At 46.4% G+C, this 20,119-nt stretch overlaps 1 protein-coding gene across 1 annotated transcript in view; it reads left to right on the top strand.

Moving 5' to 3' along the window:
* CC2D2A (coiled-coil and C2 domain containing 2A) overlaps positions 1 to 20,119 on the top strand; it is a 432,763-nt gene that overhangs the window by 33,586 nt on the left and 379,058 nt on the right. The window contains exon 2 of the mRNA XM_086964074.1: positions 13,249 to 13,329. Within this exon, the coding sequence (XP_086820200.1) occupies positions 13,249 to 13,329 (81 nt within the window). The remainder of the gene's footprint in view (positions 1 to 13,248; positions 13,330 to 20,119) is intronic.

The following is a 20,119-nucleotide window of genomic DNA, read 5'->3' as shown; positions in this document are numbered from 1 at the left end:
CGTCCAACGTTAACTTGTCCTCTTTCAGATCCACCATGAATGGATTGAATATTCAGTTCCCAAGTATGCCATGCCAACGTCTTTACATGGTGCACTTTCACGTTTTTCCTGGCTCCGTTGAGTTAGGCCCTGATTTCTGCCATCGAGCCTTTCTGCCTTCTGCCTCCTGTGAGCTGCAGCCTGGATCCGCATCCCTGACCTTTACCTTACTCCCTGCGCCGCGAGCGGTACCCGGCTCGGCCTGCTTGCCTGCCTGCCAAAGATCCTTTAGCCTTCAAGTTATCTGCTCCGCTCCTCGAAAATACATTCCTGTCTAGGGATTTAGGTAAACATTCCCCCAGCTGCAGAGCAAAGGGCCCGGCCTTCCTGTCCCCGTGCAAGTAATTCACTGCTCCAGTTACCATGGTAGGCCCATGGCCCCTCGCATTACACGCAGACATGTAGACGCATATGCACACACTAGCAGTCAGTATAGAATAGCCTTTACCCGAGAGACCTTTCCTTCTAGATAATGCAGTTCCTCAAACACTAGATATCAGATATGATTGGGATTAGGTTGTTCTGACATGCCAGACTTCTGTCTCCCCTTGCAATGCTAAATGTCAAGTCCCCTTCACCCTCCAGTTCCACGTCAATCACACGTCATGTTGCCTGCGCGCGCATCCTTGCCATATATTTCTGCTGACACTGCAGGATTCCTCTAGGGATCCACCCACCTGTGACACTTTCATGTGACGTCTCTAGCACACACCTCCGTGTACGCCCTCGTGCACGCCTTCTGTTACGCACATGTGTTCTTATCTTGTTTCATTCAGCTGTTACGCCTTCTGTATCCATCACCATTGTATGCATTTACTATATATATTGTGCACTGTTAATAAAGTATGTTCTATCCCTTCCTGAACCTTCGTGGGGATGGAACATGATACCATGGTTCGAACCATTCCATTACATGGAATAAAAACCCTTATAACTCAGACTCCACGGACTCTGCCTCTCATTTCTGATTGAGCTATTTTATTGAACTTTACCGCATAGAAATTCCGCATAGGTAAATCTTTATTTACCACATAATTTGGCGCCCGAACAGGGACCTCTCCCCCACCCTACACGCCGGCGGTGCGTTGCAGGCCTATCCCCCTGCCACAGCTGTGACGGACAACTACGCGTACCCGCAGGATTTCCTGTATCTCCCTCAGGCCAACGGCGGTGACTGAGACTGCGATCGACACCCAGACGAGGCGGTGAGGAGTGCGGAGGATCCCGACCAGAGCCCAGCCGAGAGAGCAAGGTCCGAGGTGTTCAGAGGCCCACCAGTCCCGAAGTATCTACGTCACGTGTTGAGTCGAGTCCAGTCCGGTCCAGTCCAGTGTCGAGTTTTCCGAGGCCTTCCGTTCCGTGCTTCCCGGTGAGTACCGTTGCTGGGGATGCATCAAGACGGGTGCATTAATTTGTGTCCGGTCAAGACGGGTTTGGGTACACAGACCCGGTCTGCACTGTTTTAGCAGTGTATCTGTACTGTTTAACAGTATATCCAGTATACAGTTATCGAGTTATCTAGTTATTTTTGTTCGTTTTCAGAATGTTTAAATGTGTTCTAATGTCGTGGTATGAGTGATTGTTTGATCTTCATTACTGTGCTCATTTGTATTAGTTGTGTTCAAGTTCGAGTAAGTATCAAGTATCAAGGTTCAGAATGCCTCTATTCTCTAAACTGAGACAGATAGGAACTAGAAAAGGGATACTCGAGGAAGCTGTTCCCATCCCACCCAGGGACACTCCCGGATATTTTATGTACCACAAGCACGGCTTAGATGCCGTATTATATCTCGACTTGTGGGTGGATTACACTAAAGACTTAGCAGAGAATCAGAAATGGCCCGTTACAGGGACATGGGATGCCGAGTGCATCATGAGAGTAGAGGAAGTGTTATGGAAGAAGAAAGCCAGACAGTCACAGAAAGATGCCATTGAATTATGGCGTAAAGAATCACATAGACGAACAGAGAAAGCACTCAGAAAAGCAGAGAAAAGTAGAGAGGATTCTGAAAAAGCCAAAGAAAAGGAACTACTAGAAGAAGGAGAACGAGTCAGAATGGAACAACACGATAGACAGAGTAACGCCATTATGACAGGATTGTATCCAGTCCTGGCCGAGGGCCTGCCCAAGGCGACCCCGGAAACACCGAAAAATCTGCCCCCTCCATTGGTTCCGACTAAATTACGTCACAAGACCGCAGCAGACATTTTCCTTTCTTCCTATTTAGACAATGTAGCTCCTGCTTACACTAATGTACCTACCCATGTCCCACCTGCTGACGTTAACCTACCCCATGATCGTCTGCCCCCGGGTCCCCAACAGCAGATCCCTCCCGCACCGCTTCCTGCACCCACACCCGCTGTTCCTCCTGGTATTCAACAACCGCATCCACTTAATCCTTTTGGGACTGACGCTGCTCAGGCCCCAACCCAGTTACAGCAGGTACCGACCCTACAGCCAGGTTATGATCAAGCCTCCGCTTCAGGAGGTGCTACAGGAGGTTATCAAACACCCCCACCGTTACACCGAGTGACAATGAGAGATTTAGCAAAGGCTCGGACACCCAAAGGTGCACCGGCCGAACAGCTTAGAAGAGAACTTACGGATTGCAGATATGACGCAGTGCCCGGTACAACAGGACCCATGTTGTTAGCGTCCCTACGTTTGAGACGTGTTACAGATTATTTGATATTACTACCAGGAATGCCAGAACATCTAGACAAATTGTATTATTTTATTAGAACAGGAGAAGGACCGGAATGTGTTGCTGAAGCCATGTCACGTCAGAAAGTAGAGAACAAAGGTTTAATAATGCGATTTATGGTTAATTGTTTAATAAGAGAACAAGACCAGGCAGGTTTTCCCCAAAGTGAGATGGATAGACTGAATAGATGGAGCCAGAATATTGCGGATGGTAAACATGATAAGGAGAACAGTGTACATACTATGGTTAGAAAGATCCGTAAAGAAATAATAGAAATACATGCCCAGCGAGCACCTGAAGAACAACTTGAATCAGACGGTCAGATTTCCTCGCAGGAGGATGATACAGAGGATCTAGCAGAAACTTCGCAACAGTCAGACAAACAGACGATAGCATATGTAGGAAAGGGTAGACCCTTTAATAAAATGTTACGCCCAGAAAGCAAGAGACTTTTTCACTCTGCCATGTCAAACCCGAGGACTCCTGAACATCTATTTCAGGCTACCGATAAAGTACTTCAAGAACGAATGGGGTACCATGTACTTAATTCCATGGATGAACAAGAATTAGCCAGGTCAGCAGTACAATGGGCTGACAATTCCGATAAATATAATGATAACGCAGTAGCGCAAACATTTTTGAATCTTTCCCCAGATGAACAGCGACTAGCTGGTATGTACATGATACAACACCTCCTTTTGTTGTATAAGAGCCAACATTCTGATCCAGGTCCCCTACCTGATGTACTAATAGAGTTACTAATGAATAAATGGAGAGGCCTAGGTACCGATTTAATTAAAGTAATTTTAGAACATCAACACAGATATAGTGCTTTCCTGAATCCACAGTTTGTTCCAGCTCCACCCCCAGAAAGAAAAATGTTTTACATAGACAGACAGAATCCCTTGCGAGAAGTGCATCCAGTCAGGAATGATGATAATACCCTTACACGTGTGTATGTATACACGCCCATAACTAAAATGGAATTATTGGAAATGAAGAAAATAGTGCCTAGTCATGATAAAGACCCAGCAGGTTTTCACCGTGAAATTAAAGACATGTTACTCATGGGAGATTACACCTATCCCGACATTATGAAAATATTGAAAGTATTACTGCCGGCTGGTATTTACGAGAAACTCAAGGAAAAAGAATGGGAGGTGGGAGACCAAAAGATAGATTGGGCTGCATTAGAAACTGAAGAAACGACTCGAACCCCAGGTTTGGGTCTTGGGGATAAAACTAAAGCATTACCAGGATTGTTAGTACAGGTTTTGCCACGATTATTAGCAACCAAAAAGGAAGACTGGGATGCAATCTCAGCATGCAAACAGAAACCCGATGAAGACACTAGTGATTTTTATTCCCGATTTGAGAAATGTTTTACCATTAATAGTGGCCTGAAACCAAGTAGCGAGTCATACCTGCATCTTTTTGTATCCAAATTAGTCGAGAATTCTTTGCCCCAGGTTAAGAACCGTGTACTGAAAGTCGAGAGCACATGGCAAGCTAATTCGCCTTCACAAATGTTACAAATGTTACAGTACCACCAGAACAGAATTAGGGAAGAACATGATCACGAACAGAGACGTATGAAAGACACGAAAATGAAAATGTTAGTTGCTCAGTCAGTTCCAGCAGACGGACATAAAAAGGGTATGGCGCAATCACAAACCAATACTTCAGCAGCTCCTGTTTAAGGGACTTGCAACTATTGTAAACAGCCAGGTTACTACGTAAACGATTGTGCAGTTTTGAAACATAATATAGCCACAGGTAAAACTAAAGAGAGACCACGACAACCTAGACAAGACCAAGTCCAACAACAAGTACCACAGAATGTACAGCCTATGCATGCTTCACAACAGACAGTACAGACAGTAGCGGTACCACAGCCACAACCATTTGCCGCAACACAACATGCAACACAGCAGATGTACCAATATGCACAAACCGACTACCCCGATTATCAGCGATACACATGAAACAGCCTAGAGAGGGAAGTTGGCTTGCCTCTTATTGAGGTTCCTGTAGATCAAGAGGGTCCTTATGTACATAGTCAGGTATTAGGGAAAGATAGAACGTTTTTGATTGATACAGGGGCAAGCAGGACAACAATCAGTCACGACGAGGTTCCAGGGGCACCCCTCTCAGGCTCACAGAATGTTTCCCTTGGATTTTCAGGAAAGCCTATTGTTAATGAAGTGTCGAAACCTGTTCCCCTTGCAGTTGGTCCATTGTCACGTACTACAGATTTATTGCTCACGAAATCATGTCCAGAAAACTTGTTGGGTATTAAGACACTGAAAGCTCTAGGAGCTGTAATCTGTTGTTCTCCTGAAGGAGTAAGATTGTTCCTGCGTGACTTTAAGGGTCACTATGTGTTGAGAGATATTGATTCCAGATTACAGAATGTTCCTGCACATTTATGGGCACAAGGCCCTACTGATGTAGGTTGTATGCACATTACTCCATATCGTGTCACACTCAAGCCAGGAGTAGTACTACCACGCATTCGACAATACAAGTTACCACCAGATGCTGTAGTGGCTTTACTGAAAATCATTGACGAGCTCATTGTACAAGGAGTGGTTGTAGAAACCGACTCCAATCTCTGTAATTCCCCTATCATTCCAATTCTTAAACGTACTGACCCAAAGGCACCCCCAGTTTATCGATTAGTTATCGATTTACGAGAACTGAATAAATGCATTGTACCACAATATCCCGTGGTCCCAGACATTTCGTCTTTATTGACTGCTATTGATTCTGAAGCCACGTTCTTTACTGTAATAGACCTCAAGAACGCCTTCTTTAGTGTCCCCATTGATCTGGAAAGCCAATATCTTTTCGGATTCTGTTTAAATGGCCGAAGCTTCAAATTTGCACGCGCACCTCAAGGATTCACAGAAAGCCCCAGCATCTATAGCCAAGCATTGAAAAGACAACTTGACAGTATTGACATGCCACCCAGCCCCGCCCTACTTCAGTACGTCGATGATCTACTGATCACCGCCCGTAGCGAGCCTGAATGTGAACGAGCATCACTGACGGTTTTGCATTTCCTGGCGGACAAGGGACACAAAGTGTCTCCTTCGAAGCTGCAATTCTGTGTTCAGCAAGTGGTGTACCTTGGGCACTTGCTGTCCAAGAGGGGGAGGCAGCTAACACCTGACCGTATCCAGTTAATTGTAAACATGTCACAACCCAAGACACAAAAGGAGGTACGGGCCTTTATAGGCCTCACTTCTTACTGTAGACAATGGATTCCACAATATGCATTTCTAGCCAAGCCACTTATACAGTTGACAACTCAGGAGGCAGCGTCTTCGACTGTCCTCCCTTGGACTCAGGAACATACACAAGCTTTTTACGACTTAAAGAAAGCCTTATGTCAAGCTCCAGTTTTAGCGACACCATGTTACAGCAAACCTTTTACACTCTTTGTCACAGAACGCGAAGGTACAGCATTGTCAGTACTAACTCAGGATCAAGCAGGTTCACACAAACCGTGTGCTTATTTTTCTAGTACATTAGACCCAGTAGCCCAGGCTCTGCCTGCGTGCTTGAAATCAGTTGCAGCAACAGCTCTAGCGATTAGACAAAGTGATTCCATAGTATTAGGACATCAATTGACAGTACAAGTTCCACACTCCGTGGAAGTCCTTTTGAACAGAACACAGACTCAGCACCTAACTATAGCACGATTGACAGGTTATGAATTGACATTGTTTCAGCCACACATAGAAATCAGACGCTGCAATACACTGAATCCTGCTACACTTTTGCCATTAAGTGAGACAGACCCTTTAGCACATGATTGTGTTGAAGTCATTACGATTACGACGAAACCCCGACAAGACTTGACAGATATCGCATTACCCGATCCAGACCTGACACTTTATGTGGATGGTTCATGTATGAGAACAGGTACAGGAGAGTTAGTGGCCGCATATGCAGTCACGGCAGAAACTGATGTCATAGAAACACACCGCATTGACACCCTGTCAGCCCAAGCAGCAGAGCTCATTGCTCTGACCCAAGCCTGCATTCAAGCCAAGAACAAGAAAGTTAACATATACACAGATTCACGTTATGCCTTCGGAGTTGTACACGACTTCGGAGTCCTCTGGCAAGAGAGAGGTTTCTTAACCTCTCACGGAGCCAAAATCCAGCATGGTCCCCTCATTCAAGCACTGCTAGAAGCAATACATTTGCCATCAGCCATAGCCATCATGAAGTGTAAAGCACATACGAAAGTTACAGATACCATTTCCCAGGGTAACGACCTGGCAGATCGAACAGCCAAGCATACAGCTCTGACTCATACTCACACAACTGACATGACAAAGACAATAGTCCCGACACTGACACATTGCATGACAGTTAAGGATCCCGCACTAGATGTAATTGACATACAGACACATGCTACTCCAGACGAAATAAAGAAATGGACTGAACTAGGAGGGATCCAGACAGACCAGGGATGGATGACGAAGGGAAAAGTCACATGGTTTCTCCCCGACTCTATGGTTCAAGTTATGATTAATACCGCACACAGTCCAGCACACTTAGGAGAAAAGGCTATGTTAGACAGTTTACAGAATCTTTGGTACAATAAACATTTACGAGCAGCGGCAAAACAGAAAGTGCGTACTTGCATGATCTGTTGTCAGTTCAACCCAGGTAAAGGCATTCCCGTAGAGCAAGGTGGATTTCATCCTCCCGACCATCCGTTTGAAGTTCTCCAGATGGATTATATCCAGATGGAACGTTGTCGAGGATTTAAGTATGTCCTCGTAGTTGTATGTGCGCTTTCCCGATGGACAGAAGCATATCCAGTCCCAGATTACACTGCTCCGACCACTGCCAAGCAGCTGGTACGTGAATTCTTCCCGCTATATGGTTTGCCCCGTGTCGTGTACTCAGATAATGGTCAGCCATTCTCGTCCGAGCTTATGAAGCAGGTATCACTCCTGCTAGGATACCAGTGGAAATTCCATTGCGTCCGACATCCCGAAGCAGCAGGTCTCGTAGAGAGACACAATCAGACACTGAAAACACGCCTTGCTAAGATTTGTGCCGAGAAAGGCGTAGACTGGATAGTTGCATTGCCAGTTGCACTCTTTTACATGAGAATGGTAGCTCATTCAAGAACAGGGCTATCCCCGTATGAGGTGGTCTTTGGCAGGCCACCAAATATGTGGGGGACGCCTCTGCCTCGTAAGATCACAGATGTTGACTGTAATATGCTGACAGATTATCTTGCCTCCTTGATGTCTGCACTACAATCATGTCGTTCACAGGTAGCTGCAGCCTTTCCCGACAACACCGAGGTGAAGCCACACGAGATCGTTCCTGGAAACCTGGTGTACATCCGGAATTTCGACAGGAGGAGTCCGCTGGAGCCCCGCTGGCAGGAGCCGAAGCTTGTTTTATTAACCACAAGGACAGCAGCACAGGTGGAGGGCCGCAAGGGCTGGCTCCACTCGAGCCACGTCAAGAAATGCCATGGACTGCCGCCAGAAATAAACTCTCAGCCCTGCCCCATTTCAGAGACTGATACTAAACTCCCCCTGGTAGAGAAAACTCCTCAGCAGGAGTACCACCTAAAATTGAGATCTAGCAAGTCAGACAGTTTAATTGTTTAAGTCCTCCCCTAGGTGAAGCGGTTAGACAGGTTCCTGACATGTACAAGTTAGATCCCAATAGAGAGAGAGATAGACAGAAACAGATCAAGAAAAAGAAATATTGTAAATCTCTCAAAAGCTATTGCATCGTCGCTTTATTGATTATGTTTTTTCTGAGTATTGCGATTATTGTCACAGGTCTATTGTTACACATGTACTTTCCTATTTTTACACGTGCACATTCTTCCTCAAATGACACTGTCGAGCATACTTTCAGTGAACTGCCCCCTCACGAGTTATCTTACAGATTTGCGCTGCGCAACAATACTTTTATCAGTATGTTACACCATTCCCATCAGACCAACAATGCTACCAATTGTTGGATATGTGGCCGACTCCCTCCCTATCAGAAATACAAGGGAGTTCTGCCCCTCTTTCCGTATCCGTTCACACATAATGGTTCCTGTGGTGCATGGTTTAGTTTAATGAATTCTTTAGATTCTGATTCTGTAGTTTACCAAGGCAATTGGGTATGGGGTAATCTGAACACAGTTATGCACAAGGTATGTTTCCCTGACAAGGAGGGTCTACCCAAAAGGACAGGGACCGATCTAGAAAACGAAGTATATGGATTAGGTAATTATACACTTAACCTCATGATTCTGAATGTCCAGTCCGAAACGAACCCAGACTTGCCCTCTATGTCAGTATTACCACTTAAAGGTGAATTATGTGTCAGAAAGAATGGTTCAGTACACCTAGGTCATAGTGAATGTACTACTGTGATCGAATTCAGTGATAAAGGCAAATCTACATTCAAAGCTACCCGCCATTCCTATTTCATTTGTGGTCAGACAGCCTATATACGCTTGCCACCAGATTGGGATGGGACATGTTACATTGCATTCCTTCTGCCACCTGTTTTTCTAGCTCCACCTGATTATCATAGGAACTCCCGTCTAGTACCTAATAGACCCAAGAGAGAACTCCCGATTGTCGACTATACTGAAACGGCATGGGAACGATACACAGATTTCAATAAAGGTTTCTTTCCCTATTTAGGGGCTGTCTTAAATAGTAAATCAATACGTCACTTGACTAGAACCCTCGAAGCAGTAGTGAATGAAACTACTTCCGCCCTAGGCAACTTAACAGAGGAACAGTCTGCTATGAGACTTGTTGTCCTTCAAAATCGTCTTGTCCTTGACGTCATCCTGGCCGATAGGGGCGGAGCCTGTAAAGTCCTCGGATCGAGTTGCTGTGTTTTCATTCCAAATAACGCACCATCAGTATATAAAGCTATTACCCGTCTTCATAAGATAGCTAATCAGATACATCAGAATCCAGGCACCTGGACTTGGTCCGGTTGGCTCTGGAGTACCATATCCGCTTGGGGATGGAAAATACTATCATTCCTAGGAGTCATACTACTCATAGTGTTCAGTTGCTGTCTCTGTTTACAATGTGGGCCAGCGATTTGCGGCTTGTGCGCCACATCATGTATTCCCCATTCGAGTTCACGTTCCAAATCCCGTCCGAAAAAAGATGAGCAAATGATGTTGTATGAACAGATAGACGGATTGATGAAGATCGATATATCATGAAGGGTCTGTAGGGGACAAGGAGGGAATGAGGTATTATGAATTTTTATGGTCAAGAAATGTCCCCTAACGTGAGCCCCACTGTCTTCATGTACGTGCTTCAAGTACATGTAACTTCCCTCCATGACCAGATATGAAGACGCAAATACATCCGCGCCAGGATACTCAAGAGTAGTTGTGCGCGTAACAAATACCCATATAACATATAACATTTGCGTCCAACGTTAACTTGTCCTCTTTCAGATCCACCATGAATGGATTGAATATTCAGTTCCCAAGTATGCCATGCCAACGTCTTTACATGGTGCACTTTCACGTTTTTCCTGGCTCCGTTGAGTTAGGCCCTGATTTCTGCCATCGAGCCTTTCTGCCTTCTGCCTCCTGTGAGCTGCAGCCTGGATCCGCATCCCTGACCTTTACCTTACTCCCTGCGCGGCGAGCGGTACCCGGCTCGGCCTGCTTGCCTGCCTGCCAAAGATCCTTTAGCCTTCAAGTTATCTGCTCCGCTCCTCGAAAATACATTCCTGTCTAGGGATTTAGGTAAACATTCCCCCAGCTGCAGAGCAAAGGGCCCGGCCTTCCTGTCCCCGTGCAAGTAATTCACTGCTCCAGTTACCATGGTAGGCCCATGGCCCCTCGCATTACACGCAGACATGTAGACGCATATGCACACACTAGCAGTCAGTATAGAATAGCCTTTACCCGAGAGACCTTTCCTTCTAGATAATGCAGTTCCTCAAACCCTAGATATCAGATATGATTGGGATTAGGTTGTTCTGACATGCCAGACTTCTGTCTCCCCTTGCAATGCTAAATGTCAAGTCCCCTTCACCCTCCAGTTCCACGTCAATCACACGTCATGTTGCCTGCGCACGCATCCTTGCCATATATTTCTGCTGACACTGCAGGATTCCTCTAGGGATCCACCCACCTGTGACACTTTCATGTGACGTCTCTAGCACACACCTCCGTGTACGCCCTCGTGCACGCCTTCTGTTACGCACATGTGTTCTTATCTTGTTTCATTCAGCTGTTACGCCTTCTGTATCCATCACCATTGTATGCATTTACTATATATATTGTGCACTGTTAATAAAGTATGTTCTATCCCTTCCTGAACCTTCGTGGGGATGGAACATGATACCATGGTTCGAACCATTCCATTACATGGAATAAAAACCCTTATAACTCAGACTCCACGGACTCTGCCTCTCATTTCTGATTGAGCTATTTTATTGAACTTTACCGCATAGAAATTCCGCATAGGTAAATCTTTATTTACCACAATCTGGCCATGCAGTGTGACCACATTACAATGAAAATAGTGAGTACTAGTGAGTGCTACACCATATTTAAAGCCAAAGTTGAACAAAGAGTGAGCTCATGTTATCTTTATGAATGTAGGATCTGGCATACACTCCTAAAACAGTTGATACAGGATCATACGTTTGATAGTGGCAGCTCAGCTTAACTTGAACTGGACCTTGGAAATGTGCATGGGCACCAGATCAATAGAACTACCCATCCTACATGTTCAGTGTGGGATGTCTTTGGGATTGAGCCCACAAGGGGGGGGGGGGCAGCATAGACCACAGACCAGCTTGTTGGTGTGAAAAAGGCCGCTTTATTGGAAACCGGTGCACCTTACAAATAACTTCTTATGGCCTGTGCCGTACAAAACTAAACTTAGCTAAATATAGTCTTCCTAACATACCCCACCTCCTCCCCTTAACATCGTTCCCTCCTGCAACAATTATAAACACAAACTTGCAATACCTAACTTTCCTACCTACCTAACTAGATAACTTCTTCTATTTATCCCAACTGTAAACCACACCTCATTAAATCCCCCAGGACTTAGGAAAAAGTGCCAAACCAAATTCCTTTATAAACACACCAGCACCTGCTACAGCGACAAAAACCCCCATACAATGGACCCCCGCTCGACGCACCTGTTCCCAATAAGACCAACCCAAAATTGCAGCAAACTTGCAAAAAACTCAAATGACTAGGACGACAACGGTAAGAAAAAGACTACCACCAAAAAAGGGGTGGCAGGGTGGGAAAAGGCGAAGAAAACCACCAGGCACACTGCAACCGGCTGTTGGGTCACTTCCACCAAAATGGTGGGTAATTCCCCGAAATGGGCGGTTATAAATAAAACCAGCTCAAAAACAGCCCAACCAGAGCCCAAGAAGCCCAAAGGGGGCCCAACTAGCCCAACTGGGTGTTGGCTGCCCCCTGGCCTAAAACACCCTGGGATGAGCAGGCCTCCGCTGGTCGTCCGCTCCTCCCAAAGCCCTATCATGGCCCACGTTGAGTCCAGACAAAGGAACTTTTTCACAGAACAAGAGTAGTTGCTGATTACATAATGCTGAAAATTACCAGTGTTTGCCTAGCTATTTACTTTGTGTGTATGGAAGTATGGACATATCTCATACTTTCATGAGGTTTCGTAACGGATATATTTGACCTACTCATTTCAATAGCTTTTTAAATTTCGTAGTTCCAGTCATTCAATATTAAGCACCATTTGATTACGCAAAAGGTTTTTCCATCTAAAGACCTAATTTTATTTTGTGAATCTGAAGCCGCTGCCGGCCCGGACTGGCCGTTGCGGGCACCGGGCAATCCCCCGGTGCGCCACAAGGGTGGGGTCCGGTTTTGGGCACCTGGGGGCCGTTTTTGTTACTGCAAAAACGGCCCTGTAACAAAATCGGCCGAAAACCGGCCCTGGCAAAGAGCGCGGTCGCACCCCCAACCCCCCGGCAGAGCACTTTGCCAGGGCCGGTTTTGGTTCCCAGTCTGGCCTTGAGCGCCGCCTCTGGACTTTGTGCTGTGTTGCATCCAGCTGCTTATGCCCTTCCTCGTCCTCTATCCACACTGGATGGTAGTAGTTGGTGGCGCTCCACCAGCTCCGCGCTGCATTCTGCATAGTAGAACGTGTTTTGAGATCCACTTTTCTGAAGTTGATAAACAGCTAGTTCTGCAGCAAGTTAATTGTCAGTAGAGTGGTGAAAAATGTTGCTTTCCAAAGGGTGGCAGAGTATGTGCCTCCAAACTTGAATTGGGTTTACCAACCCTGACAATTATATGCGTGATGAACTACACATCACCAGTGTTTTTTTTAAGAATTGCCACTCCACAGTGTAAAGACCATGCATCTCACTCCATTATCTTTCTTGGGTATCCGCAGCATCTCTTGTAGCAGATTGCAAAGTTGTTGCCTGTAGCTGTTTTTCTTGTTTCTCATCATTGGATTCTCTTTTGCAGGAGATTGCAGATGAGGATGATGCTCAGGTGGAACATCTGAAGAGGGTTTTGAAGGCACAAAGACAAAAGAGGAAGAAACCAGTAGGTGAAATGTGTTCTTTTGCTGTGATTCGTCTTCTAGATTGTATTTGAAGCACTATTATTTTTTTGTCACATAGAGTGTTAGAGTTAGTGCCAAAATGGCTTGATCCTTGCTAGAATTTCAGGATATCCAAATGGAATAACTGTGCACATGCTAAATGTAATTGGGATTCATTTACATAGGTTGAGGGTAGACTGAAAATACATTATGAAGCTCTCCACTCTGTTCCAGTGTGAACACAGCTGCTCTAAGGGGACACCTGCATCACAAGGAGATGACACTAAATGTCTATTCTGTGCCAGTTTCACCCTATAAAACACTCCATGATTAAGCAGTTCCTTCCTATTGGTTGGGACACATGTTAAGAATTATCTATTCTCTGGGCATTATGGAAAGCATAATGTTTGCAGGTGAATAAAGCTTTTTTTCGGTCTGTTGAATACCTTAGGAAAGTATGGTGGCTGGTTAAGATTCATATCTATTTTGTAAAAGACATATTGAGAAGAAACTACAGAGGAAACTTTAAATGAGAAATCTCTAGTTAAAAAGTCATGGCAGACTTCTACTATAATAACTGGGCCCAGCTGTGTAGCCCGCTGCTATTGGATGTGTGACTGCAAGAGACAGCCAGTGTTCACAGTACTCTGCTGAAAGAACTAGATACACATCAGCATTACCACTTCCACAAAACAAAGAAAATTGGTTCAACAAGCTTTGAAAAACTGATCTAGGTTTACAATACATTTACTTTCCAGCGTGCCACGGTTAACTGAATATTAATTTATCTGTATTTTATTGTGCGTCCTCTTACCTCAAAGCGGTTAAATGTTTCAGCTCAATCAGTAGGTGTTGACAATCTCTTCAAGCACTTGGCAGGCAATCAGAGCTAACATTCAGTCCCCAAAATGTTAAACTATCAGGCAAAGGTTTGCGTCAAGGACCTGTGCCAGGCAGCGGGCATAGCACGGGCTGCCAGGTCATAGGGAAGGGCAAGGCAAGTATTGTGTGGCGCTATTTGCACTTCCAATTTTGTGCCCCTAAGAATTTTACACCCAGGGCAATGGTTTATTTGAACAGGTCTGCTGCAACTGCTGCACTAAAGTACACTGTCCTGATGTGTTTGCAAGCCATGAAGATCTGCACGTGAAGTAGCACAGACTGAACCTCTAGAATAGAGAAGTGTGCCAGGCCGGTGATTGGGCATGCCCGGAGAGAGGATAGAGCACAGGAGCAGGGGAGTGTCTGTACTAAGCATGGGCGAATTTTGCGGATCTCGCGTTCGCGAATTTTGCGGATTTGCGAACTCGCAATCCGCAAAATCCGCGAATTCCCGCGAATTTGCGGATTTTTTTTTTTGTGTGTTCGCAATTGTTTCTGCCAGTTCGCGAGGATTTGGTACTAGTTCGCAATTGCGAACTTACTTGTCGGCTCGCAACGGTCGCGACTATGTTGTTTCTACGTCTGGTTCATCATCACAGCCTCCCAGCACCCTCTGTTTTACCACTGGCACCCTCTTTTTGACCCATGCCACCCTCTGTTACATCAATGCCACCCTCTGGTTCATCATCACTGTAGAAGATGGGGGGGAAAAGCAAGCCCACCTGCCCTGCTTGAACTGACATGAATTAATTTGGGGTTAGTTTATTAACAACACCTGCCCTGCCCCAACTGACAATAATGAATTAGGGGCTAATTAATGTGTCACTGAAAGAATTTAAAGTTCCAGCCTGGCACCTGCTTGTCTGCTCCTTTAGCTGTAAATCAGGACCTTTGTGGCATACAGTTAAGGTCAGAGCAGGGTCACACAATAGTTGCAAGCAGGCAACCGAATTCTGGAGGGCCCCCTCAGGAAGCACTACAAAGAATCGTTACAAATCATGAGGTTGACCTTTTGCACCTGCTCATTGCTTTTGCTTTTGCTGAAATCGTTTTTCGGTTTTTTTCGCGCTATTCGCGGGGCGCGGCGTCGTGCGAAACCGACCGCGGAAGCCGCCAATTCGTGCGAATGAGCATTTTTTTTTTTGCGGCTTGTTGTTTCGCGAGTTTTTTTGCAGTATTCGCGAGCCGCTTGCAGCGCAACACGCGAATTTACCCCAAGGTCGAGTACGGGCGCGGCCATTTTGTTTGCGTGACGTATTTCCGTTTCCGCCCGCTATGTATAATCTCGCGCAGTAAGCGCATTGCGAGTAGAGGTTCGCACGAGATCGCGCGGGAAATCTAGAGGTTCGCACGAGATCGCGAGGAAAATCTCGCGCGAACTTACTTTCGCGCTCGTGAACGGGCGCCGGCCATCTTGTTTTTCATTCATTTCCTGTGTCTGGGCATGGTGTTTAATCCTCTTGGTATCTTTGCCATCCTTTGCTTGTTTTCAGTTTTTTTTTTACGATTTTGCTTCTTATCTATCCCTCTCTTTTCCTAGCTGTATATTTTTGTCTTTTCTGCTATTTTTCTTTACTTTTAAACTACTTTTTTAAACTCTTTTCTTTTCTTCTTCCCTATCCTATTCTTTCTTAATTTTCTACTTCTTCCTACCTTACCTGCCCAGACCATGGTCAAGCCAGGCGCCGTGAAGCTGCCCAGGCACTTGAGGGCCGCAGCGGCGGCGGGGAGTAGTGCTGGACCCAGTGCCAGGACAGCATGCGGGAGATTGAGGGGGGAGCAGGTGACGCGACGGGAGATATTCAGCCCGGAGGAAGTGGGCGCGCTGGTCTACTTCGTCCAGCGCCGCCTGCCCAGGACCATCGCGGGAGGCGGCAGGATCGCGGCCGGCGGCTACAACATGCGGGAGCGCCGGAAGCGGTGGGAGAAGGTGTGCTGGGCCATATCCCACCTCTACGGGGTCCAGCGCACCTACAGCCAGGTCACCCATCGCTGGACGGACCTCCTGGACCGCGAGCGCGACCTGCTGGACCAGCTCGGCTTGGAGATCCCCGGGCTTGGTGAGTAGTAGTAGCCATTTAATCACTCACTACTATGATGTTTTCTGTATTGCAAATATTTGTTTTTTACATGGAGCAAGCCAATAATGCCGCTGATGACGATTACATTGTAGTTAAATTATATTTCAAAATCTTCTGTGCATTTCAGGTGCACTGCTCTCCTTCTCAGTGGCGTTGCTACTATGCTTATTTGTTTTCTATTTCGTGGTCTCATTGGCCTGAGTAACTATTGTGTATGAGTGTACTTTACAGAACTGCGTAATGCTAGACACTAGGGGGCAGATTACATTTACAAGCCCCTTGCGCCACGTTTACGTTGCCTTGCGTGACGCAACAGCGGCGTAAACGTGCCGCATCCCTGCGAGTCATTTACAGCATGACGCATCTAGGGAGATGCGTCACGTTATAAAGCCATGGGCCTGCACCACAATGGGTGCGTTCCTAGTACGCAGGGTGGGCGGTCCAGCGGCTGTGCGCCTCGCAAAATTGCCTGCGTGAAATGTACAAGATTTAACGCAGGCACTTCTGCGACGCTGCTACGTCAATTCAATTCCTTATGTCTGCTCGAAGCAGGCGAAAGGACTGACACAGCATGTTAAGTATTGGGTGGCCCTGAGCATTACTGGAGTTGCATTGCGTTGGCGACGTGACTCCAGCGATGCGCCGCTCTTACGTGACGAGATGCGTCACGCAAGTGCCTACCCTTGCGCCAGGGCGCGCCGCATTGTAAATGAGGCACATCTGCCGTGTCGCAAGGGTAGTTTTGCGTGACGCATTTGATCTGGCGCATCTCTGGAGATGCGCCAGAACGCGTAAGTAAGTATGCCCCTAAGGGGCAGAATTGCAATTACCGTCGCATCCCTGCAAAGTAGCAGGGATGCGCCATTAATTGTGCGGCCCGCTACCACCACCAAACATGGTGCGCCGTATTTGCAATGCGGCGCACCATGGGCCCAAAACGTCACCGAAGCTTTACTGCTGTAGTTGCGTCGCAACGATGGCGCAGCTCCATCAATGCTCTGGGGTACCCTATCTCCCCAATGCTGGGTCAAGCCGTACGTCTGCTTCAAGCAGGTGCAGGGTTTGTGTGACGCATCATTGTCCTAAAGGTGACTGATTGATATTTTGTAGATTTCCCTCAGCCACTATTAGGATGTGTTCCAGCGCAGGAATGCCCTCCCTTGCGCCGGAACGCCCCCTGATGGCGCAGGGCTTTATAACGGGATGCATCTCCCAAATGCGTCACGTTGTTATAATATTATACGCCGCACCATGGCGCCCTTTTTTGTTTAGCTGCTGCGTCACAAAAGTCACGCAAGAACGGCGCAAAAGAGCCGCAAGGGCTTAAATCTGCCCCTTCCTTTGTACCCCTGACAATAAGAAAAATAGTGGCGGTGGATTGATAGTTTGACTATTTAAATGACTGGTAATGTAGCAGGCAACTGTTAGTGTTGTCACTGATCTGACTGAAATCACAATGGAGTTTGTCTGTCACTTTGCGTCTTGCCTGCGGACTGCTGCCTGCCAGTCCTAGGTGAACGTTTCAGTACTTTGTTTAGTGAGTTACGTGACTTTCGAAGTCACAGGTCCGCAAATAAATGAAAAGTAACCATAATCAATATAATTTCGCGGAAATATTTTGTTATTGTTCTTTTGAAATGTTTGATTTGGTTGACATTGACAAGCAACAATCATCCATGTTTTCTGTTCTTTCTTTCATGTTGTACGTCAGCTCCCCCCAGGGGCGAGAGGAGGACACAGGAGCAGCAGGCGGCGGATGCTGTTCAACAGGGCCAGGATCGGGCAGGCGAGGGCTCCTCTGCTGGCCCCAGTAAGTTTTCATTTTAGACTAGTACCTATTTTTCCTAGCGTTCCTCATTTGACTTTTTTCAAAATTGTCTTTGCTCTTCTTGTAGACTGTATCTAAATTCTTATCCTGCCTCTACTATGACTCCCTGTGGTATTACTAGATTATTCTTATTAGTCTGTCTGTGTAGCTAACTAAGATTGCACGGTTGGCGAAACTCCCATGATTCTAGTCAGCAATAGCTCTATCAACTTAGTGCAGTCCTCTGGGATTGTCCATAATGTCTTTTGAAGTGTTCTATCTGGACTCATGCTTGCAAAAATTGCAAAACCTTTCGCTCAGTCACTCTAGTCTGGACCAAAAAACACAGATTGTATTTAAGTTTAAAAGCTTTATTAAAAGTAAACACATTTATTAAAATGAAGTCATAATAAAACTAAACGTTTAACTGATAATGGAAAAGTGGTTAGTGCTGACGATTAATTGAAGACATTTCTTGTGGTCGAGCCGAGCTCTCACCTGGTTTCAACTTGATCTTGTTGTTAGAAGTCCATCTTCTGTCTGTGTGGAGAAAAATGGTGCGTGTTAAAAAAACAGCCTTCATCAGTTGTGCCAAAAAGTGCAGCAAGACAACCTTCCCTGGAAAAAGGGACATTTTTTTTAACTTTCACGTAGACAGTCACAAATTACATTGTTTTCACATGTCTTCATTCCTAGACCAAAGACTAGTGACTAGTGAGTGCTTTATTCTAACATTCTTTAATGTACTTTGTAGGTGGAACATCTGGTGGCGGGGCCAGTGTGGAGGTGGTGGTGCTCGACACGGAGGCGGAGGGCGATTCTTCAGGGGAGGAGGCGGCGGCTGTGAGAGTTGAGACGGTGGTGGTGGCGGCCAGTGGTAAGCTCTTATATATTCCTTACTTATTGAGATTGAAGACTAGCTGGGAAGGCAAGAATATGAGATGCATGGCTGGGTGAATGATGAAGCAATGATGGGTGGAAGGACAACAGCCTGGGTGGGTGACACAGAAACTGTATGTGTCCATATACCTGGATCATGCTACTATCTGACTCTTAGATAGCATATGTGTATCTAGAGCAGGGGTACTCCTAGTACGGCCCGCGGGCCGGTGGTGGCCCGGCAAGCCTTCCTTGGCGGTGCGCAGACCTTGCAGACAATCACTGCTCCCCCGGCCCCCACAGAGCAGAGGCTTTTTTGTATTTCACCTGTTAGCGCCCCTGCATCTCCACTCTGACAATCACTGCTCCCCCGGCCCCCACAGAGCAGAGTGGAGATGCAAGGCCACAAAGAGGTGAAATAGAACAAAGCCTCTGCTCTGTGGGGCCGGGCAAGCAGTGATTGTCAGGGTGGAGAAGCAGGGGCGCTACAACAAACAAAGCCTCAATAATATGTTAATGGTCTTTTAAAGACCTGTTAAGTACTTTGGTGTTGTTGTCTGTGTGTGCGCGTTGAGGAAGCGGTCTCAACCCGGGCTGAAGGCTGACACAGATAGACACACACACAGTGAGATGACAGAGGGGGAGGGAGAGGGAGGGCAGGAGGGAGAGAGAGATGGAGGGAGGGCAGGAGGGAGAGCAGGAGGGAGAGAGATGTATGTAAATGCTGGGTCTGGTGGCTCAGTGGATGAGGGCATCTGCTGCAGGGACCTGTGTGCAACCTCATGGTCACAAGTTATCGTTTTGCTTTAGCCCCACCCCCTCTGACTCCGCCCCCACCAGTGCGGCCCTCGGCCCCAAACTACACTGTAAATGTAGCCCCTGAGAGAAAGTTTGTGAGTACCCATGATCTAGAGAGAGTAGACGGTCAGTGGATGAACTAAGTGTAACTTTGAAGAGCATGTAACACTGCACCCGCACGTCCGTTCCAGTGTAGGAAAGGCAAGGAAAAGAACTTTTAATTTTGTCCAAATACTACCATAAATAGTAGCAGTAGTTTGTATTGCAAGCACTGCATAGATCCGGTTATTATGGTGGCCACTCCCTACCTCTCTTAATAAGTTTAGTAGTACTCAGTCATTCATG

Source organism: Lissotriton vulgaris, chromosome 3_2 (genome assembly GCF_964263255.1).
Source record: "Lissotriton vulgaris chromosome 3_2, aLisVul1.2, whole genome shotgun sequence".
Classification (NCBI taxonomy): Eukaryota; Metazoa; Chordata; class Amphibia; order Caudata; family Salamandridae; genus Lissotriton; species Lissotriton vulgaris.
Note: the sequence above shows the minus strand (reverse complement) of the source record. Positions and strands in the feature narration are given on the sequence as shown.